Source organism: Erigeron canadensis, chromosome 4 (assembly GCF_010389155.1).
Source record: "Erigeron canadensis isolate Cc75 chromosome 4, C_canadensis_v1, whole genome shotgun sequence".
Lineage (NCBI taxonomy): Eukaryota > Viridiplantae > Streptophyta > Magnoliopsida > Asterales > Asteraceae > Erigeron > Erigeron canadensis.
The window spans coordinates 4147279-4164467 of record NC_057764.1 but is presented as its reverse complement, the minus strand read 5'-3'; the positions used below and the strand labels follow the sequence as shown (position 1 = coordinate 4164467).

Below are 17189 nucleotides of genomic sequence, written 5' to 3'. Positions count from 1 at the left end.
TAAAATTATAATGAATGCTAAAATCAATTTAATCTATGTATTTTTGAACGTCAAATTGAAATCACTAACTGACCCTTAACCTATCTGATCATCTCCACTCCCGACAAGTAAGAAACCTACTTCATGTTAGAGGAAACCACATGAACCGAGGACAAATGTAAAACCACATGATCCAACACAAACTCTCAAGTTTTTCATAACCATAATCTCCTCAAATATTAAAGCCAATTGGTAACTCATATCATTATATCAACCACTTGGATTGAGGTGTTAATATTTTGAGACGGTAAGGAATCCCCTAGAAAAAAACTCTCTGTTCTCTATCCGGAAGTTTATTACACGTACAAGGATTTGTAAGGAGGGAGACCTAACATAGGTGTTGCTACTAGCACACATGTTATTTCCTAATATAGATCCAAACAATTCCATAAACATTTACGGAATGTCCACCATAAAACTACAACCCACAACTTATAGGTAGGAAAAAAAATTGCATTCTTTTGGTTCAACATAAGCACAAGACACATTGAAAATGGAAACTCTTCGAGGCCTGGTTGTTGAGACTATAACATCCAACATTCCAACTCCACATACTGTTCCTTCATGAGTACTTCAAATCAATTTATTTGTAATTACCATTAACATCTAAGGATAGGCTATTTTAGAAAAAAAGGAGATCATAGACATGATATAACCTTTGAGAACATCATGTTGCAAAAAGCCATGAAAAGAAAAACAACATCAATTACAGATTAACTTCAAATAAGTTGACATGGATTCTCTTGGTAGGCAGAAAAAAAGCCAATATCTCCCCTCGTTCAAGGCTCAAAGGTCATATTCTCAGCCTCTTTTCGCACTGACTCAAACAGTACAGAAGACAAGTATCGCTCTCCAAAACTTGGGAAGATGACCTGCAATTAATTGCACATAAGATCTTGTCAGCTGATTAGATAGCGAAGATAGCATAACTAGCCGACAATACAGAACTTGATGGAACAAAAAAACTGATTTCTCATTCTGTGTTTCATTGATTGTTATATATTCCTAAGCCAAGTCAGATGAGCTTTACCTTACATTCATGACGGTGAAATAAATGTAACACATTTTTTTCAACCATGTCAAAAGACTTTCCAGTGGTATTTACACTTGTGACATCATCATCTAGATGATACTTAAATAAATCTACGTAAAATAAATCACTAGTAACATATAAGACTATTATTTCATTTCTGGCTTACTTCTTCCCTTCACACAATTCGCTTAGATTGACCATTTATGTTTATTCAATTAAAAGGGGATAAATGATATAACTTATATTATAATGAGAGCATATATATGTAACCGGTAATCTTCTGTATGAGCATGGTGTTACATTTCTATTTTTACGTCTACAAATAGTTAACTTCTGTAATAACCTTAAGAAGGAGCCCATTCCAAATTCAAGACCCATGAAGAAACATTGCAACAAAAGGGCATTTGGTCTACTGGTATTGGATGAACAACAATCAAGAGTTTGTGTTTTCAAGTCTTAGTTGAGACATAAAGTAAATAATAGCCTAATAGGTGGCTACGCCTTAGTGGTTCAGCGGTCGTCATTCAAAGAAAGCAAACTAATTACATAAGAAACATTCCAAATATTTCAAGTAGAAGCTAACTGCACGTTTAATACGGAGCTGAAAGATCCATTGGCATATCATGCATTTAGCCCTGAAAACAATCTAGAGAAGTGGGAGAAAATAAGAGAACAAACTTACCACAATCAGCTTCCCAGCATTCTCCGGCCTCTTAGCAATCTTGATTGCAGCTGCAGCTGCAGCACCAGATGATATTCCTACCTGCAACAGATGAGGCAGATATCAAAACATCAATTATAAAATGGGTTAGTAATTATCAACACCATGAATCATATATGTGATCCCATATATTAAAGATGGCAAAAGAAGCAGGCTGGTTAACAGGTTTGGCTAGAGACTTTGTTTTAACCTTTTGATCCAGGTTACCCTGACTCGAGATACTTCGTTTTAACCTTTTGATTATCTTATATAAAATATTAGTGGTAGATACAAGAACCGGATTATTATAACATTAATCTAATCTTTAGCATAAACTTACGAGGTTGTATACATTAAAAGTACACTTTCAGCGACTTTCAACCTGCCTAATTTGACTTCATGCCCATTATAGATATTCTTAGCTTTGACCCCGTGTGAGAGATAAAACATTAGGGCAAATAAACATGTTCCGAGATGCATATGATGAAAAACTTTACAACTTACCAGTAATCCTTCTTTAAGGGCAAGAAGCTTTGCTGTTTCGATGGCTTCATCACTTGATACCTGAACGGGAGACATATAAATATCACTTTGATTAGAACAAGCAATGGTGGACAAGATATGCCCAGATATGAGTTGTGGAACATGATAAAACCCACAAGGGAACCCTTACAAGACAGATGGAGAAGGAAAGAGGGATTGCGCTTACCTGAACAACTTCATCAATAAGATCAACTTCCAAAACACCGGGAATAAAGCCAGCACCAATCCCTTGGATTTTATGAGGGCCTAAGGCAATAAACATGATCAGTAAAGCAGAAATTCTGAACAAGAAGTTTAGCTTATGTATGTATCCATTGAATAAGCCTCATCTAGATGGTGCCTCTTGCTTTTGAAATTCCTGTAGCCTGTGATAATTACCTTTAGGTATTCGGGCTGATTTTGTGGGCTAGTTTATAATGCAAGCATAATACTAAATGTCTGATAGTCAATTATTATATATTTAGATTTATTCCAGAAGATGATAGAATCCTAGGATAGATGACAGAGATGAAATAGATAATGGACCATAGTCTCTGAAAACAAGATGTTGGGAGTGCATTTATAATGATTTTGGAAGGCAATAAGTTATAAAGTTGGAGCTAATCACCACAAGCAAGCATAGTGGGAAAAGACTTTCTTCATCTTAAACTGTTCTATAACAGTTCCAAAATGCATGTCTGATATGTTTCTTTCAAGGTTAGGAATGATAATGTGCATATATCCTTAGTATAAAAGCGTAAACCATCAATGCAAGGGCAAAAATTTAACTAAACTTAATACACATGTAGCTTACCGGGCTTTCCTCCAGATAGAATAGGACTTTCAGTAGGCTCAACACCAATAAGCTGACGCCAAGAAATAAACAAATTAATTAGAGGTATCCACAACAGGAGGAGAAACACATGCATTAAGCAACAAACGTGTAGTGTTACAAAAGTCCGGGCAATGCCAAGTGAGAAGGTCGGCCATTTGCATGGGTAAGTAGAATTGATAAACCCAGCTTCTATTTTATTGGTAAAGGGTCAAATCAGTAGCGCAAATAGTTGGGGTAGGTGTGGGTCTGTGTGGGTGTTTGGGGGGGTAATACATTATTATTTAAACAAAAAAAATTTAATACTAAAAGTTTACATAAAAGGAATACACCAAAGGGTGTTGGGTCAGCCCAAAACTCGTTTTGACTCACATATCATAGTAACCCATTTTGACCCTTTATGCAACCTGACCCAACTCATATTTCCACCTCTAATGCTGAAGCTCAAATTATCAAATTAGGTCTAACGAAGTAAAAGTAATCAAACCTTTATGTTAGGGTTTTGCTCTTTAAGATATTTCCCTGCACCTGTGATCGTACCGCCAGTGCCAATGCCAGAAACAAAAGCATCAATTTTCCCATCTGAACCTTTCCAAAGTTCTGGTCCAGTTGTTTCGTAATGGATCTAGGAAGTACAATAAGCAAAATTAGAGTTGTAACATAAGTTGAGACAACCAAAAAAGTTAAAGAAAGCTACCTTTGGATTGGCAGGGTTCTCAAATTGCTGAAGAATGTAAGAATTTGGTGTTTTGGCCATTATTTCCTCGGCCTTTGCAACAGCACCTTTCATTCCTTTGGCAGGGTCAGTAAGGACCAGCTCAGCACCAAAAGCACGGAGAATGATTCGTCTCTCCAGACTCATGGAAGCAGGCATGGTGATGATCAGCTTGTAACCCTTTGCTGCAGCCATGAAGGCTAGTCCAATGCCGGTGTTACCACTTGTTGGTTCGATAAGGACACTCTTTACCAACGAGACAACAACAGAATGTAAGAAGAAGTTGAATTTTGACACTTACTATGATAAAACAGCATTAAACAAATATCACAGCTATTATCACTAAAGTTCATAAATAGCAAAAGACTAAATAAAAAGTTGTAAATATGGAATTATAGATGCCTGAGAAGTAACTATTTAAAACAAAAACAGACAATCACACTACTCGGAAAATAAGATAAGATTTTCTTGAACCATTTTTTTTCAAATCTCATTTCCACTTTATGCTGCTTATTCTATATTGCAAAAATTGTGTACATCAGTATCAGTAAGTGTCATATACAAAAAGGATTTGCAAAATGGAACAACATGTGGTTAGCAAATCAACTACTAGTCTGCACCAGTCTAAAATTTCATCATCAATATCTAGTGTGTCAGCTAAATCATGTCGATATAACGTTTGGCCACGGAATATAGAATGCTTACTTATGGCTGCTTGAGTGGACGGCCATCCATTAAGCATCAAAAGAAACATGGACAACCGAGAAGCTAATTCTACCTATTATTTCCTTCACTAACTGTTGACTTAAAAATATTCAAAACAGTATAAAAGAGCTAATAAGTTTTCTGTCCATTAATCAAATTCTCCAAGGGATATAAACAATCCAACACTAGGCGTGTTTGATATGCTTATGTAGACTACTTACATGCCTGGTCCCAGTAAACATAGATACACAATTTATAGTAACACCATGAATCGCCCTTGAATAATCAACCATTGATGGTAACGAACCTGTCCTGGTGTAATGAGCCCCTTAGCCTCGGCATCTGTGATCATACTATAACCAATCCTGCACACCGTAATCAAACACAACATCCATAAACCCAACTATATATATATATATATATTCATATACGCACAAACAATGCTATAAACAAATCACTTTCTAAAGAGAAACAAACATCAAGATTATATATTATTAGAAATATATACATAAATCCAGAATATAAAACTCTGATCAAGTAGCATAACAAAAACAAAAACAACACCTGTCTTTAACACTAGAACAAGGTTCCATCATTTCGAGTTTAGCCGCAACACGCCCAGCACATCCTTCCACAACACTGTTCAGATACACCAAAGGTGTGTTTCCAATCAACTGCACACACACATACATACATACATACATACATCACATACATACATCAGATTACTAATAAACCACCTCCAAGTTAGTTTAAGATTTATCAAAAGATAAAAAAGTAAGTAAGTTCTAGTTTCTAAAAGGCCCTCCAACCTTTGCATGAGATGAGGATCGAACCCATGACGGCAAGGGTGTTTACCACTGATCCAACCATGCTGCTTATAAAAGATACCCGAGTCAAAATCTTTTGACTCGGGCATATTGATCATGTTCAAAAATGATCATTTGCTTGAACACTAAAAAAACCTCCCCCTTTTACCCATTTGCTTCTAATTATAAGTTAAAAAACCATAAAAAAATAAAAAAAAAATAAAAAAAAAGAAACATAAAAACTTACTTCAGTAACATCTTTAGCAATTGCAATCTTTCCTTCAGCCATAATTTACAACTGTAATTCAAATACACACTTTCTTTTAACTTTATATATATATATAATTCTTCAAAATATAAAAAGAAAAAAACAGCACACAGTAAAATATTTATGCAGGGGCCTGCATAATATCTGTACAAGTGATCATTGGAAAATATATATATATATATATATATATATAATATTAGCCACGGGTTCCTTGACATTAATGATATCTTTATTTTTTTAATTATTACTTTCAAAGATAACGATCTTCATATATTTTATTTTATTAAAAATTAAAATATAAAATTAAGATTAGAAATGATACCTCCGCCCACTGTACTGTAATTACAAGAACTTGCTTCGTTATATAAAGGTATATATAGATATAGATATATATATAGATATAGATATATAGATATAGATATATTTGAGGAAATGAAAATGGAATTTGGTGAGCTTGAAGAGTCAAACCTTGTTGGAACAGTCTAGAATGTTACATAAATGGTCTTTCAAGTTTTATTAGAGATATATTTGGTCCTTTAGAAAGAAGAAAACAAATGTGTGTTGAAAGAGACTTATTTGTGAATGTAGACTTAGATTAGGAAAGCGTACATATTTTGCATAGTCAAGCTTGACAAAGCCTTTGAAAATGACGATATTTTGGTATTATACTAGGTTCTTTAAGATCGTTGATGGTGGCGGAAAGAGGGAGGTTGTAGACAAAGAAAGTAGTGGTGGTAGAGGTGTTTAAATTTGTATTGATAATGTATTATGATTGATAGATAATTCAGTTGATAGATTAGCACGTGAATTTTAATTAATATCAATCATTGTCACTATAACGCCCAAAATTATTATAACAAAAGTATCACAAAAATATACCTTTAAAATCGAATATTTTGGATCAACCTTATACTTAGAAAAATTTTACAAATTTTCAACAAAAATAAAAGTAATCAAATTTGAATTAAAAATAACAATTGGAACCTTTAATATAAACATATTTTAGAAGTATCGGACCTTAGAAACGTCAAACGAAGCTCGAAATTTTTTTGCTCGAGAACAGAAGAACTGCGGCCGCAAGCACAGTCGACCATGCTTTGCGCCCGTGCTCTCAGAAATCTGAACATTAAAACAAAATACTGCAGACGCTGAGCACGGTCAGCCGTGTCTGCGTTTGTACTCTTACTGCACAAACTAAATCATAAATTCACTATCATTTGAATTCAAACACTTATACCATTTCAAAACATAACCATCTTCAAACCAAAAATCACCAAAACACTTACATTTAAATCATTAATCCATGTAGAACAAAATGACCATAACAAATGTTTAGTATTACCCATATTACATCAAAATGACATATGAAGCGTTTGACTATTTACCATACCATACTACCCACTTGAGTTTTAAAAATCGAACAACCCAATTACAATACATTTGAACAACAAATGCTTATGACAACAAGAGACATGTTTAAGGATAAATTTGGGCACTTGGGAGCATGTGGGTCATTGGGTCAACTAAACACCAAAGATAACTACATAGCAACATATCATACTCAAAAGCTTTGCACTATAGCCAACTTCTACTTAGCCGTTTCCTTTCCTCGAGAACTGCCTTCACCTATAAAATGTTAAACTACTAAAATATAAGCAAAACGCGCTTAGTGAATGCATATACATATAATCAAAATCAAGTTACCAAAATATCAAAGCAACATATATAGCCTATCTTTTGATAGTCATTTCATTCATACCTATCAAAAACACAAAATCATCACAAATCATTTTCAACATGGTCATGGATAGTGCTAGTAGAACTCTACTCACCTGCTAGTCTTTATCAAACAACTATGCTAGTAGGAATTTAACCACCTACTAACTTTCATAATCAAACATCAAATATGCTAATAGGAATTTACCCACCTACTAGCTTTCTTAATCAACAAACATATGGGTCATAGGAATTTACCCACCTATGACCTCTATTAACAAGAACATGATCATATGCATATACACTTACCTTAATTTTTGGCTATTAGGCTCTACTTGACTACTAGGTACAATTACACAATCTTCTCCACCACCTAAACAAATTCATATATCACGTAAGTTCTATAACTCTAACTCTTTATCTTTTAATAAACCCAATTCACAAATAACCAAGCCATTAGAGTGTTTAGATACATAATGCATTTCAAAACCTTTTTTATAATAAAATTTTATATCAACAATCATTAGCCAAACATCAAAATACAGTATTATGATCATGGGGTTTTTTCATCATCAAAATACTCATTTGCATTAACCCCCAATTTCTCATTTAAATTCACTAGGGTTCTTCATTATAATTCCTCAAATAACAAAACTCTCAAATTTCATAGGTAAGAACCATAATTAATTATAACAATGATTTCTAGGTTAAATTCTTACCTTCAAGTAATGACAAGACTAAATGAATTGAAACTCCAAATTCCTCTCTTTTCTTCTTGTGGAATTAAACCCACACCAAGCCACATTCAAAACCCTTGATTTGATTTTTAATTAGATGAATTAAATTGGGTGAATTTTATGGATTGAGATCCTCTAAAGTTAAAACCCAACTTCATAGGTAAAGTTGGTATCTAGACCATTGAATTAAAATCAAAGGTCAATATTCAGAAACCATATTTGAATCTTGACCTTTGGTTTTAATCCAAAGGTCAAGATATTCTCAACTTCACCTATGAAAATGAAAACAACTTTAGAGAATCTCTATCCGAATTTTATGGAGGAAGATCACACACAAAACTTTGCTAGAAGAATTTGGAAGATTTGAGAAGCAAGGATTGAAATTTGGAAATGGATTTGTGTTAGTGGAGTTGATGACAGGAATACACATGGCTGGCTTCCCTTATATTGCCACGTTTTTCTTCCAAAACAAAAGGGTATTATACCCGCTAGCCACTAAAGTTCAAACTAAATTAACCCTATATCTCAAAACAAAATACTAGGAAACTATTTTAATGTCAAACTACAATAAGGGTTAATTTTATTTACCTTTAAAATATTGGGGTGTTACAATCATCATCATTAGGATAAAATTTAGGATTTAATATGTCACATGGAAGATAATAAAAAAAAAACGATACATACATAATATACGATGATTGATAGTTAAAACAATTAAGTTGATGTAAAACAATATTATATTAATTTTGGCGTTGAGGTTGTGGTTGTGGGATAATATGATGTCTGTGTGTATTTAACTGGGAAAAATTCATAAAAAGGTAACCTATTTACATGAATTTCCTATTAAAGGTAACCTATTTTGTTTTCGTCTATTTAAAGGATCCTATTTTCAAAAGAATAAAGGGTATCTCGTTAGTTTTTGATAGACGGAGCTCGTTAAGAGCCACGTCATCGATGTCACGTCATCAGTTTGCTGACGTGACACTTTGACTTTTACGTGGCACTTGACTTGACTTGACTTTGACCAATCAAAGTCAAGTGTCACGTCAGCAAAACTGATGATGTGGCATCGATGATGTGGCACTTAACGAGTTCCGTCTGTCAAAAACTAACGAGATACCCTTTATTAGGATTTTTCTGAAAATTGGATCCTTTAAATAGACGTAAACAAAATAGGTTACCTTTAATAGAAAATTCGTGTAAATAGGTTACCTTTTTATGGATTTAACCCTATTTAATTAAATGTTTGCAAGAAAAATGGATATGTTATTATTGTGAATATAATTATAAGTTATTCATATCAATAAAATTTCTTTTTTAGTGTTAAAAAAAAATTATAAGTAATTTGTAAGAAAAGTGTATCGATGTTAATATGACATGGTGATTAGATATAACAACCAAAATTGGTTCAAAATCACATATGGACTAAGAGATCTGCGATGAAATTAGCTTTGAGTCCAATCTAAGTAGCTAGATCATTTTCCCAGCTAAGAAATAAGTAGAACACATAAACTAAATTTCTTATTTAACCATAAAAATGAGGTTATGGGAAGGGATTCTGATCTGAGTTTCCAAAAACTCCTGACTCTCCTACTCTCTTCTGAAACTAAGTCACGAGTTTCTCAACCTCAATTTTTGTAACATTCATACCTTTTCAAAATCAAGCGATTCTCTTCAAGTCGAGACATGACATATTTATATAAAAAAATGTAAGACATACCATAGTTATAAATTTTCTGATATACATTTGCTTCCAAATATTTCATACACAAACAATATATACTAGTTATTGATTCCGCACGTTGCCGCGGAGAACATTTTTTATACAATAATGTTTTGGCAAATTTATGTCAAACATTCGAAACCAAACTTTAATAATGACAACTAACTATCTAGCAATAACATTAAAAATATAGTAAAGGAATAATAAGTCGTACAAAAACATAAACAACAATTATATTAATGCTTTAAATTTTTCATGAATGTAACGTAAGCATAATGAAAATTATTATATTTTTAAAACGTTATATATATGTATAAAAACGAAAGAAAGTAATCAAAAAATCGAATTTTTAAAAGTAAAACAATAATTGTGTGCAAATTGTATAATGAAAACATGAGAACCCAAAAATTTAGTGTCAATAAAAATGAAAACGGAAATTTTAATTTGGGATACAAGTTAAAAGATGAAAACTTTCATTAAAAAAATAGCTAAACATGTAGCAATACAATAAAAATAATGTAAAAGAGTATTAAGATGTGTAAAAACATAAACAATAACTATATTAATGAATTAAATGTAACATGAACGTAAGACGTACACGAAAATGAAAATGAAAACTTTGATGTGGAGTAAAAGTTAAATAATAGAAATATTAAGGGGTTAAAAAGAAATTTGGTTAAAATTTAGGGGTTAAAACGAAACTTGGTTAAAATTAATATATGTTTTAAAAGCTTGTACATTACACGCATAAAATACTTATACATTTACATAAGTTTTTGAGTATATATATAATGTGTGATGAGAATACGAGGGTTTTGATTGTATAATTGATAGAGTGAAAATCACTGAAGGAAGAATTTAGAGGAGAAGAAGGAATTTTATCAATTTCATATCCTTTACATACGTATCTATATATGTTGTGTATAACCGACTCCAACACACCTAGTTTCTAACTTGACTTATGTAAAGGAATATAGGCGGATATGAAATTGATAAAAAAAAAAAAAAAATTGATACGAACCCATCCAACAATAGGCTCGCATCATACCATAAGCTAAGTGTAGAACTCACTCCCAAAAGCTAGCTCAAAGGAGGAGGGACACCTAGGCTTATAAACCACCAACCAATCCCATACGTGGTCGATGTGGGATCATATCAATACCCCATCCTTTGAGAAGCCAACGTCCTCGTTGGTTACGGCTATGTTGGTCACAGTTGACACCCTTCTCCTTGGGTCCAAGCCACCACTCCAAGTGTTAGAACCTCAAAAGGTAGGGCTGACTCTGATACCAATTGATAAAATGAAAATCTCTCAAGGAAGAATTTCGAGAAGAAAAAGGAATTTTATCAATTTCATATCTGCCTATATTCCTTTACATACGTATCTATATATGTTGTGTATAACCGACTCCAACACACCTAGTTTCTTACTAGACACTTTAAGCCGTCCTAAGATTGATTATTACATTTATAGACTATTACTATTCTTATTCATAACGATAATGTTTAAATTTTTAAAGTTATATATGTTGTGATCGAAACAACATAGCTTAATAGGTTGAAAATCAGAGAACATATGTAAGCTTTTGGATGTACTATTATGTAAGGTTAACATTGTAAAAATAAAATACACAGATGGTTATATAGTCACCTGACATATTATGAAATGAAACACACATAAAAAACTGATAGCTCATTCGTTCTCCCTCATAATTAGAAAACCACCACCAACAATGTGTACAAATCAAAATCGTCACTTTTCTACCTCATCTTCATCATGAATCAAGAGTTTTCAACCATGGAACCCTAAAATATTAACAGCAAATATATGAAGTTAATGAAAATGAATCTATGACTTTTGCTATGTTAATTCTAAATTTAGTACATGATAATCGAATATATATATATATAGAGAGAGATAAAAACGTGATTATATCTATAATAACATTTGAAATGGTGCGATTTTATTGCTATCCAACTAAATTTGTTTTTTTTATACAATTTGCCTACATGTTTGATGAAATATTTAAACCATAGTTTATGTAATGCATCACATTGTAATTGTAGATTTCTATCACAAACGGAATGAATGACCACAATCGTCTAATCTACTCCAGCGAATCATAAGTCGTAGTCCAACTCTTTTTGTTACATGAAGGATTTGTTTAATTTCTTTTTCTTTCATATTTAGCCTTGTATTCCTTCCAAAGTTGTTCCACGGATTTCCCTGTTATTTATTTAAAGAAAGAAACATCATATTTCGTCCTAATCTTTTTGTTAAGCTTTGCCACAAAACCTGGAACGACCCCGTCACAATATTCTAGAAACCGACAATTGATACTAGACCCTTGGTCCCAACTATTACCTTCTCCGGGCTTTGTATAGTTCGGCACTACATAGTTTGCTTTTAATTCCGTATATTCCGCAATGCCTTGTTTCAGACTACCGGGTAATATATCCTTGTTCCATTGAAGAAGGTGGGTCACTTCGTGATACATAGCGCCTGTGAAGTGCCATTTCAGGTCATCCCCTTTAAACTCTTGTATATATTTAGAGTTAATATTAATTTTGTTGTTTCCCCATGGTATACCTAGTGATCCTCCAACTTTCATTTGATCACTTATGAACACTTCTATAGCATCTAAGGGCTTTCGATCTGACAGATTGTTTTGTTGGAAGATAATGGACCATATGAAGTTTGTGATTTTAGGTAATAATTCTTGTGTATAGGAAATTCCAATTTCTTCTGTGAACTTGATGCCACCGGGAGTTTTTGGAACACCATTAATCACTTTGTACTTGATGCTGTCACTCGAGGAGATTCCATGGAAAGATAATAACAAGGTATACATAAACAAGAATAATTTAGGAGCCATGAAAACGTTTATCGATTTAAGAAGAATGAGTGTATGCATAGATACATTATCATTTCCTAATCTTATACATATAAGCCAAATTTACTTACGTGTAACTTTCTAACTCTTATTACTACGTGTGCGTATGTAATCCTAAAAAAATTATAAATTGTAAAGAACTTATCATATGCCCCAACACATGTGCATATATAGTTTATTACTAAAAAAATAAATGGGAGTATGAAAGATACACCTACAACCTATCACATTGGGGAATTCAAGTAAAAAATAGTTGGGAGAACAAAACTATAAATGTACACAATCACCGATTTTGAAGTGTATTGCTAGTTTTTCTGTTTTCCAAATACTTTTTTTTTTTTGATTATTGACGTGTTAAACTAGTATGTTAGGTAAGCCAAACATTTTTTTAACAACTAAACCAAACATGGAGCTTAGGCATATATAGGACGAGGTGGGCGACCGCGCAGGTTCCGGTTTTTTAAGGGCTCCGTGTTTTATAAAATTATATGTATATATATGTAAATTATATATATACACATTATTATATTAGCATAGGGCCTTTTTCTTTCGACTCGTCCCAGACCCAAAATTCGTTAGGTATGGCCCTGTAACCAAACATATTTAATCAGTAAACTATTGGATTGTGATTTCGTATATCACTATTTACCATATATATATACATATACATATATATATATATATATATATGGAAATAAGTGAATATAAAGTCGTCATACATCTAACTTAATTTATGAAACCCCTTATATGTTCTTGTTTTAATATATTTACAAAATAAATAAATGGTTTTTGGTTTTTTGTTTTCAATTGATTTTAATAGTAACATATGAGGGGTTTTTAATCCAAATCACATTCTCACTTGTTCATATAAATATATATGGAAAAAGTGAAGGTGGGGTTGCCTTGTAACACCCCAACTTAGCGGAATCATAGGATGTCACGAGAAAAGTATAGCGCGACATAGAAAATTAAGTACAGACAATACTACATGCAAATAAGGATTTGGGCAATCCATAAATTAGGTTCAAATACGAGTACAAGTACAACAAGGGATCACAAGATGCATAAGGAGCACATAACCATCAAATGTTACAAAAGACACAATCCAAAATGATGGCCATTAATCCTAAGCATAACCCGTCAAAAAAGGATTAATGAATCACGGATCCAATAGTCAAGCCCAAATCCTAGCAAAGTCATGCAATCATCCATTTCGTCTGTGATTAACTTGATTACCTAAAAAGTGTACTAAAACGCATCAACATAATGTTGGTGAGTTCGTAGGTTTTAACGTTAAAGTCGTAGTGTCGGGATAACAACCGTTACATTACAACCAATCATTCATACACAATATACACGTTAAACAATATCGTTATCAGCAATGTTATGCCACAAATGTGGACTTACTCGTTATGCCATCAACATGGACTTTACGTTATGCCACTAATCGTTGGCTTACTCGTTATTACAATCATTCATCACAACAAGCATTCAATAGCACCTTTATGGAAAACAAGCATTTATGTTCAACAAATCATTACTAGTATCAACCATTTCAAATAAATCATCAAAATGTTTAAGTAAACCGAGTACACTTTTCACCCCAAAATGTAAGAGAAAATAGGGCTACGAAACTCACCTTGTTTTCCAAGCAAAACGACAAGTAAAAATCGGGTTATAAATGTTCAACGATCACCACGTGTCCAAAACCTATCAATGTACATCACATTACAATCAATTTCAACTCTAATAACCTTCCCGAGTATAAACAAGACACTTAGACTCAATATTTTTAGAAATCTAGGAAGATTTATCCCACATGAATATTATCACAAGAAACTAGACTCTCTTACGATTCCAACAATAGGTCATATGACTCACTTGGACTTACGGATCAAAAGTTATAAGTATATATATGTATATAGTTTGAGTTAAAATCTCAAGTTTGGTTCCAAAAGTGACTCATGACTTTGAACGAATCGTTTGTCATGTTTAGGGCACCAATAAGGTCATAAAAGTACATTCTGGAAAGGTCGGGACAGTCCTAGGACGTTAGAAATGAAGCTAGGAAAATATCCGGGCTGAAGGGGTCCCACTGCGTCGCATCAATAAGACTGCGCCGCAGTTTCAAAACAGGAACTTTAACTGCTTCGCAGCTAGTTTTGCTGTGTCACAGCCCAATTCAGCTAAGCCCCACTGCGTAGCAGCCTCCATGACTGCGTCGCAGTCAGCCCAGATCAGCTTCAGCAACAAGGACGAGCCAAACACACCTCAACTCCGACCCAAAACACAATTTTGACTTGTAAAATCAATTATGGAAGCTACAATACTCATTTTTAAGTGTAACAAACATGTGAAAACAAAACCCACAACAAAAATCCATCCATAACATCATACAAATCCGAATTCACCTCAAATTCAACCAAAAACCTAATCGAAACCCTAATTCGACTCAAATCCGGTTTTGACTCGATTCATGGCACAAAAACGTTTAGATTTGAGTAGAGACACGTTCAACAACATAAAGTTGGTTAATATGAGATAATTTTAACTTACCAAATATTCCAAAAGCCTTTAAATCCGAAATTGAACTAGAAATGGAGATTTCTTGCACTTGGAAACTTGATCTTTCGATATGATGTTTAGTTGATGATGAAGAAGAATTTATTACAACTCTAGCTTAGATGACATTAATTAACTCAAGAATTTAAAGAGAGTGAGGAGATGTGTTGGGTGCATTTAGTGAGAGAGAGGATAAGAGAGTAAATGTGGGTGAGAGTGTAAGAGTTTTGGGGGAAATGGGTAGGGTTGTGTCATATGGATCAAATGGGTCGAGCAAATGGATCAACGGGTCGACCCAAATTTCGTTTCTAGCCAAAAAGCAAGTCGTCTTATGTCACCAATAAACTCACACGACAATCAAGTCTCGTCAAGCATATTGCACGTTATTAAACCGTCAAATAAAACAGCAAGTAAGTTGACTAACTAAATTGGCTAGTCATCATCACGAAATAGTCAACGAGTCAAAGTAAATGGAATTTCATAAATCGTGAAATTAATATAGCATTTAGTCACGTTTAAACACGTCAAATACAAGTCAAATTAACTAGTTAAAGATCGCGAATGTTACATGCCTCACACCCAACTTAGGTGAAAAACCCCTCATCTTGATTTTTTATTCATTAAAAACTATGGAGGTCTAATCATTTACTCATTAAAAAAAAAAAAGAAGAATAGTATATGAGAGATTTTCAACCACATATGTACACTTTGGAGATAAGTAGGTTAATGTTTCTTTTATGATGTAAATTCCGTAAATTTAGAATTTTTCAACCAAGATCCAAGTAGCACCACAATGCACCAAAAAAAATACGAATTTCACATGGTTTCGGTTTTTTTCCAGAAAAAGTCAAGAATAAAGAGATTAACACAATTCTGAAACTTTTTAATCTTGTTCTTTAATTGATGGAAGGATGTGGTTTAATGGGTGAAAGAACAGAGAAAATGGTGGATTTTAATTATATTTTGTTTAGAATTTGCAAAAGGGTGGATGATATTGGTGTTTCGAGGGAAGAGAAAGAAAAAATGATGGGTCGGGTGGAGACAAGTCGAATGTACAGGGGATAAGTACATGATGAGCTCTGATTAGTTGCATTAATCCATGGGGTATATAGTCAAAACAGTGTCGGCTTAAGCTTTTTTAAAGCGAGATTAATGTTCGAGACCTAGATGAAAATATACAAATTAAAGTAAACCAAAAAAGAAGAAAAAAAATGGTAATTCATCTTATATACCTACTGTTGCTATGTGAAAAGAAAGGGAAAAAAAACAAAATTCTGAGAGAGTCTTTCATAGATTTAACCACTAACTCGTTGGAAATCTTTTTTTGAGAGCAAAAAATTGGCTGTCAAACTTTTCGATTTGCTAACGGGTTGTTTTTTTACTAGTAACATCTAACCTAAAAGTTTAAAGTCTAAAACACTAAATTCAAAATGAGAGATGCTAGAGTTACTAACAAATTACAAACAAAAACTTACAAACTCATGTATAACCAATAGAACATGGAGAGAGAAACATTAAAGAGAAAAAACAAATTATTTTTATTGGTTCATATCATTTGACAAGTTAGTTTGTAAATATTTGTTTGTAATTTATTTGTATCTTTAGCATTTTTCATTTAGAATATAAAAATTAGAGACCTTTGTATTTTGGGGGTCTTAGGCCCATGCCTAACCCATATATATGATAAAGCCGTCTCTGAGTAAAAAAGACACGATATTGTGTCTAAATTTGAAAGTTTGAAAAATTATGTTTGTTTTGTAAAGTACCCTTTTTTTTATATATATTCAAGTAATAAACTTTTTCTATATGCCATAAATTTATTTTGCTATCATAAAGAACAAAGGAGTGAAAAAAGAAAAGGTGTAGGGAATTCAAAGTAAGCCGTCAAAAAATGATATCATAAAGATTGTGGCCAACCATTTTAGATTCAGTTT

The 17189-nt window shown here is 32.9% G+C and overlaps 2 protein-coding genes across 2 annotated transcripts; both read right to left on the bottom strand.

The window, feature by feature from the left end:
* Window positions 1-659: 659 nt before the first annotated feature.
* LOC122596088 (cysteine synthase) lies at window positions 660-5989 on the bottom strand. Its single transcript, XM_043768604.1, has 11 exons — window positions 5946-5989; window positions 5603-5653; window positions 5111-5220; window positions 4854-4911; window positions 3824-4087; window positions 3614-3751; window positions 3109-3160; window positions 2482-2561; window positions 2277-2336; window positions 1755-1835; window positions 660-911 (listed from the first exon to the last, which is right to left on the bottom strand). The coding sequence occupies exons 2-11, from the start codon at window positions 5642-5644 to the stop codon at window positions 819-821; spliced, it is 978 nt and encodes a 325-aa protein (XP_043624539.1). The 5' UTR covers window positions 5645-5653; window positions 5946-5989; the 3' UTR covers window positions 660-818.
* Window positions 5990-12033: 6044 nt separating this feature from the next.
* LOC122596846 lies at window positions 12034-12675 on the bottom strand. The gene has a single exon (XM_043769495.1). The coding sequence runs from the start codon at window positions 12673-12675 to the stop codon at window positions 12034-12036; it is 642 nt and encodes a 213-aa protein (XP_043625430.1).
* Window positions 12676-17189: the final 4514 nt, after the last annotated feature.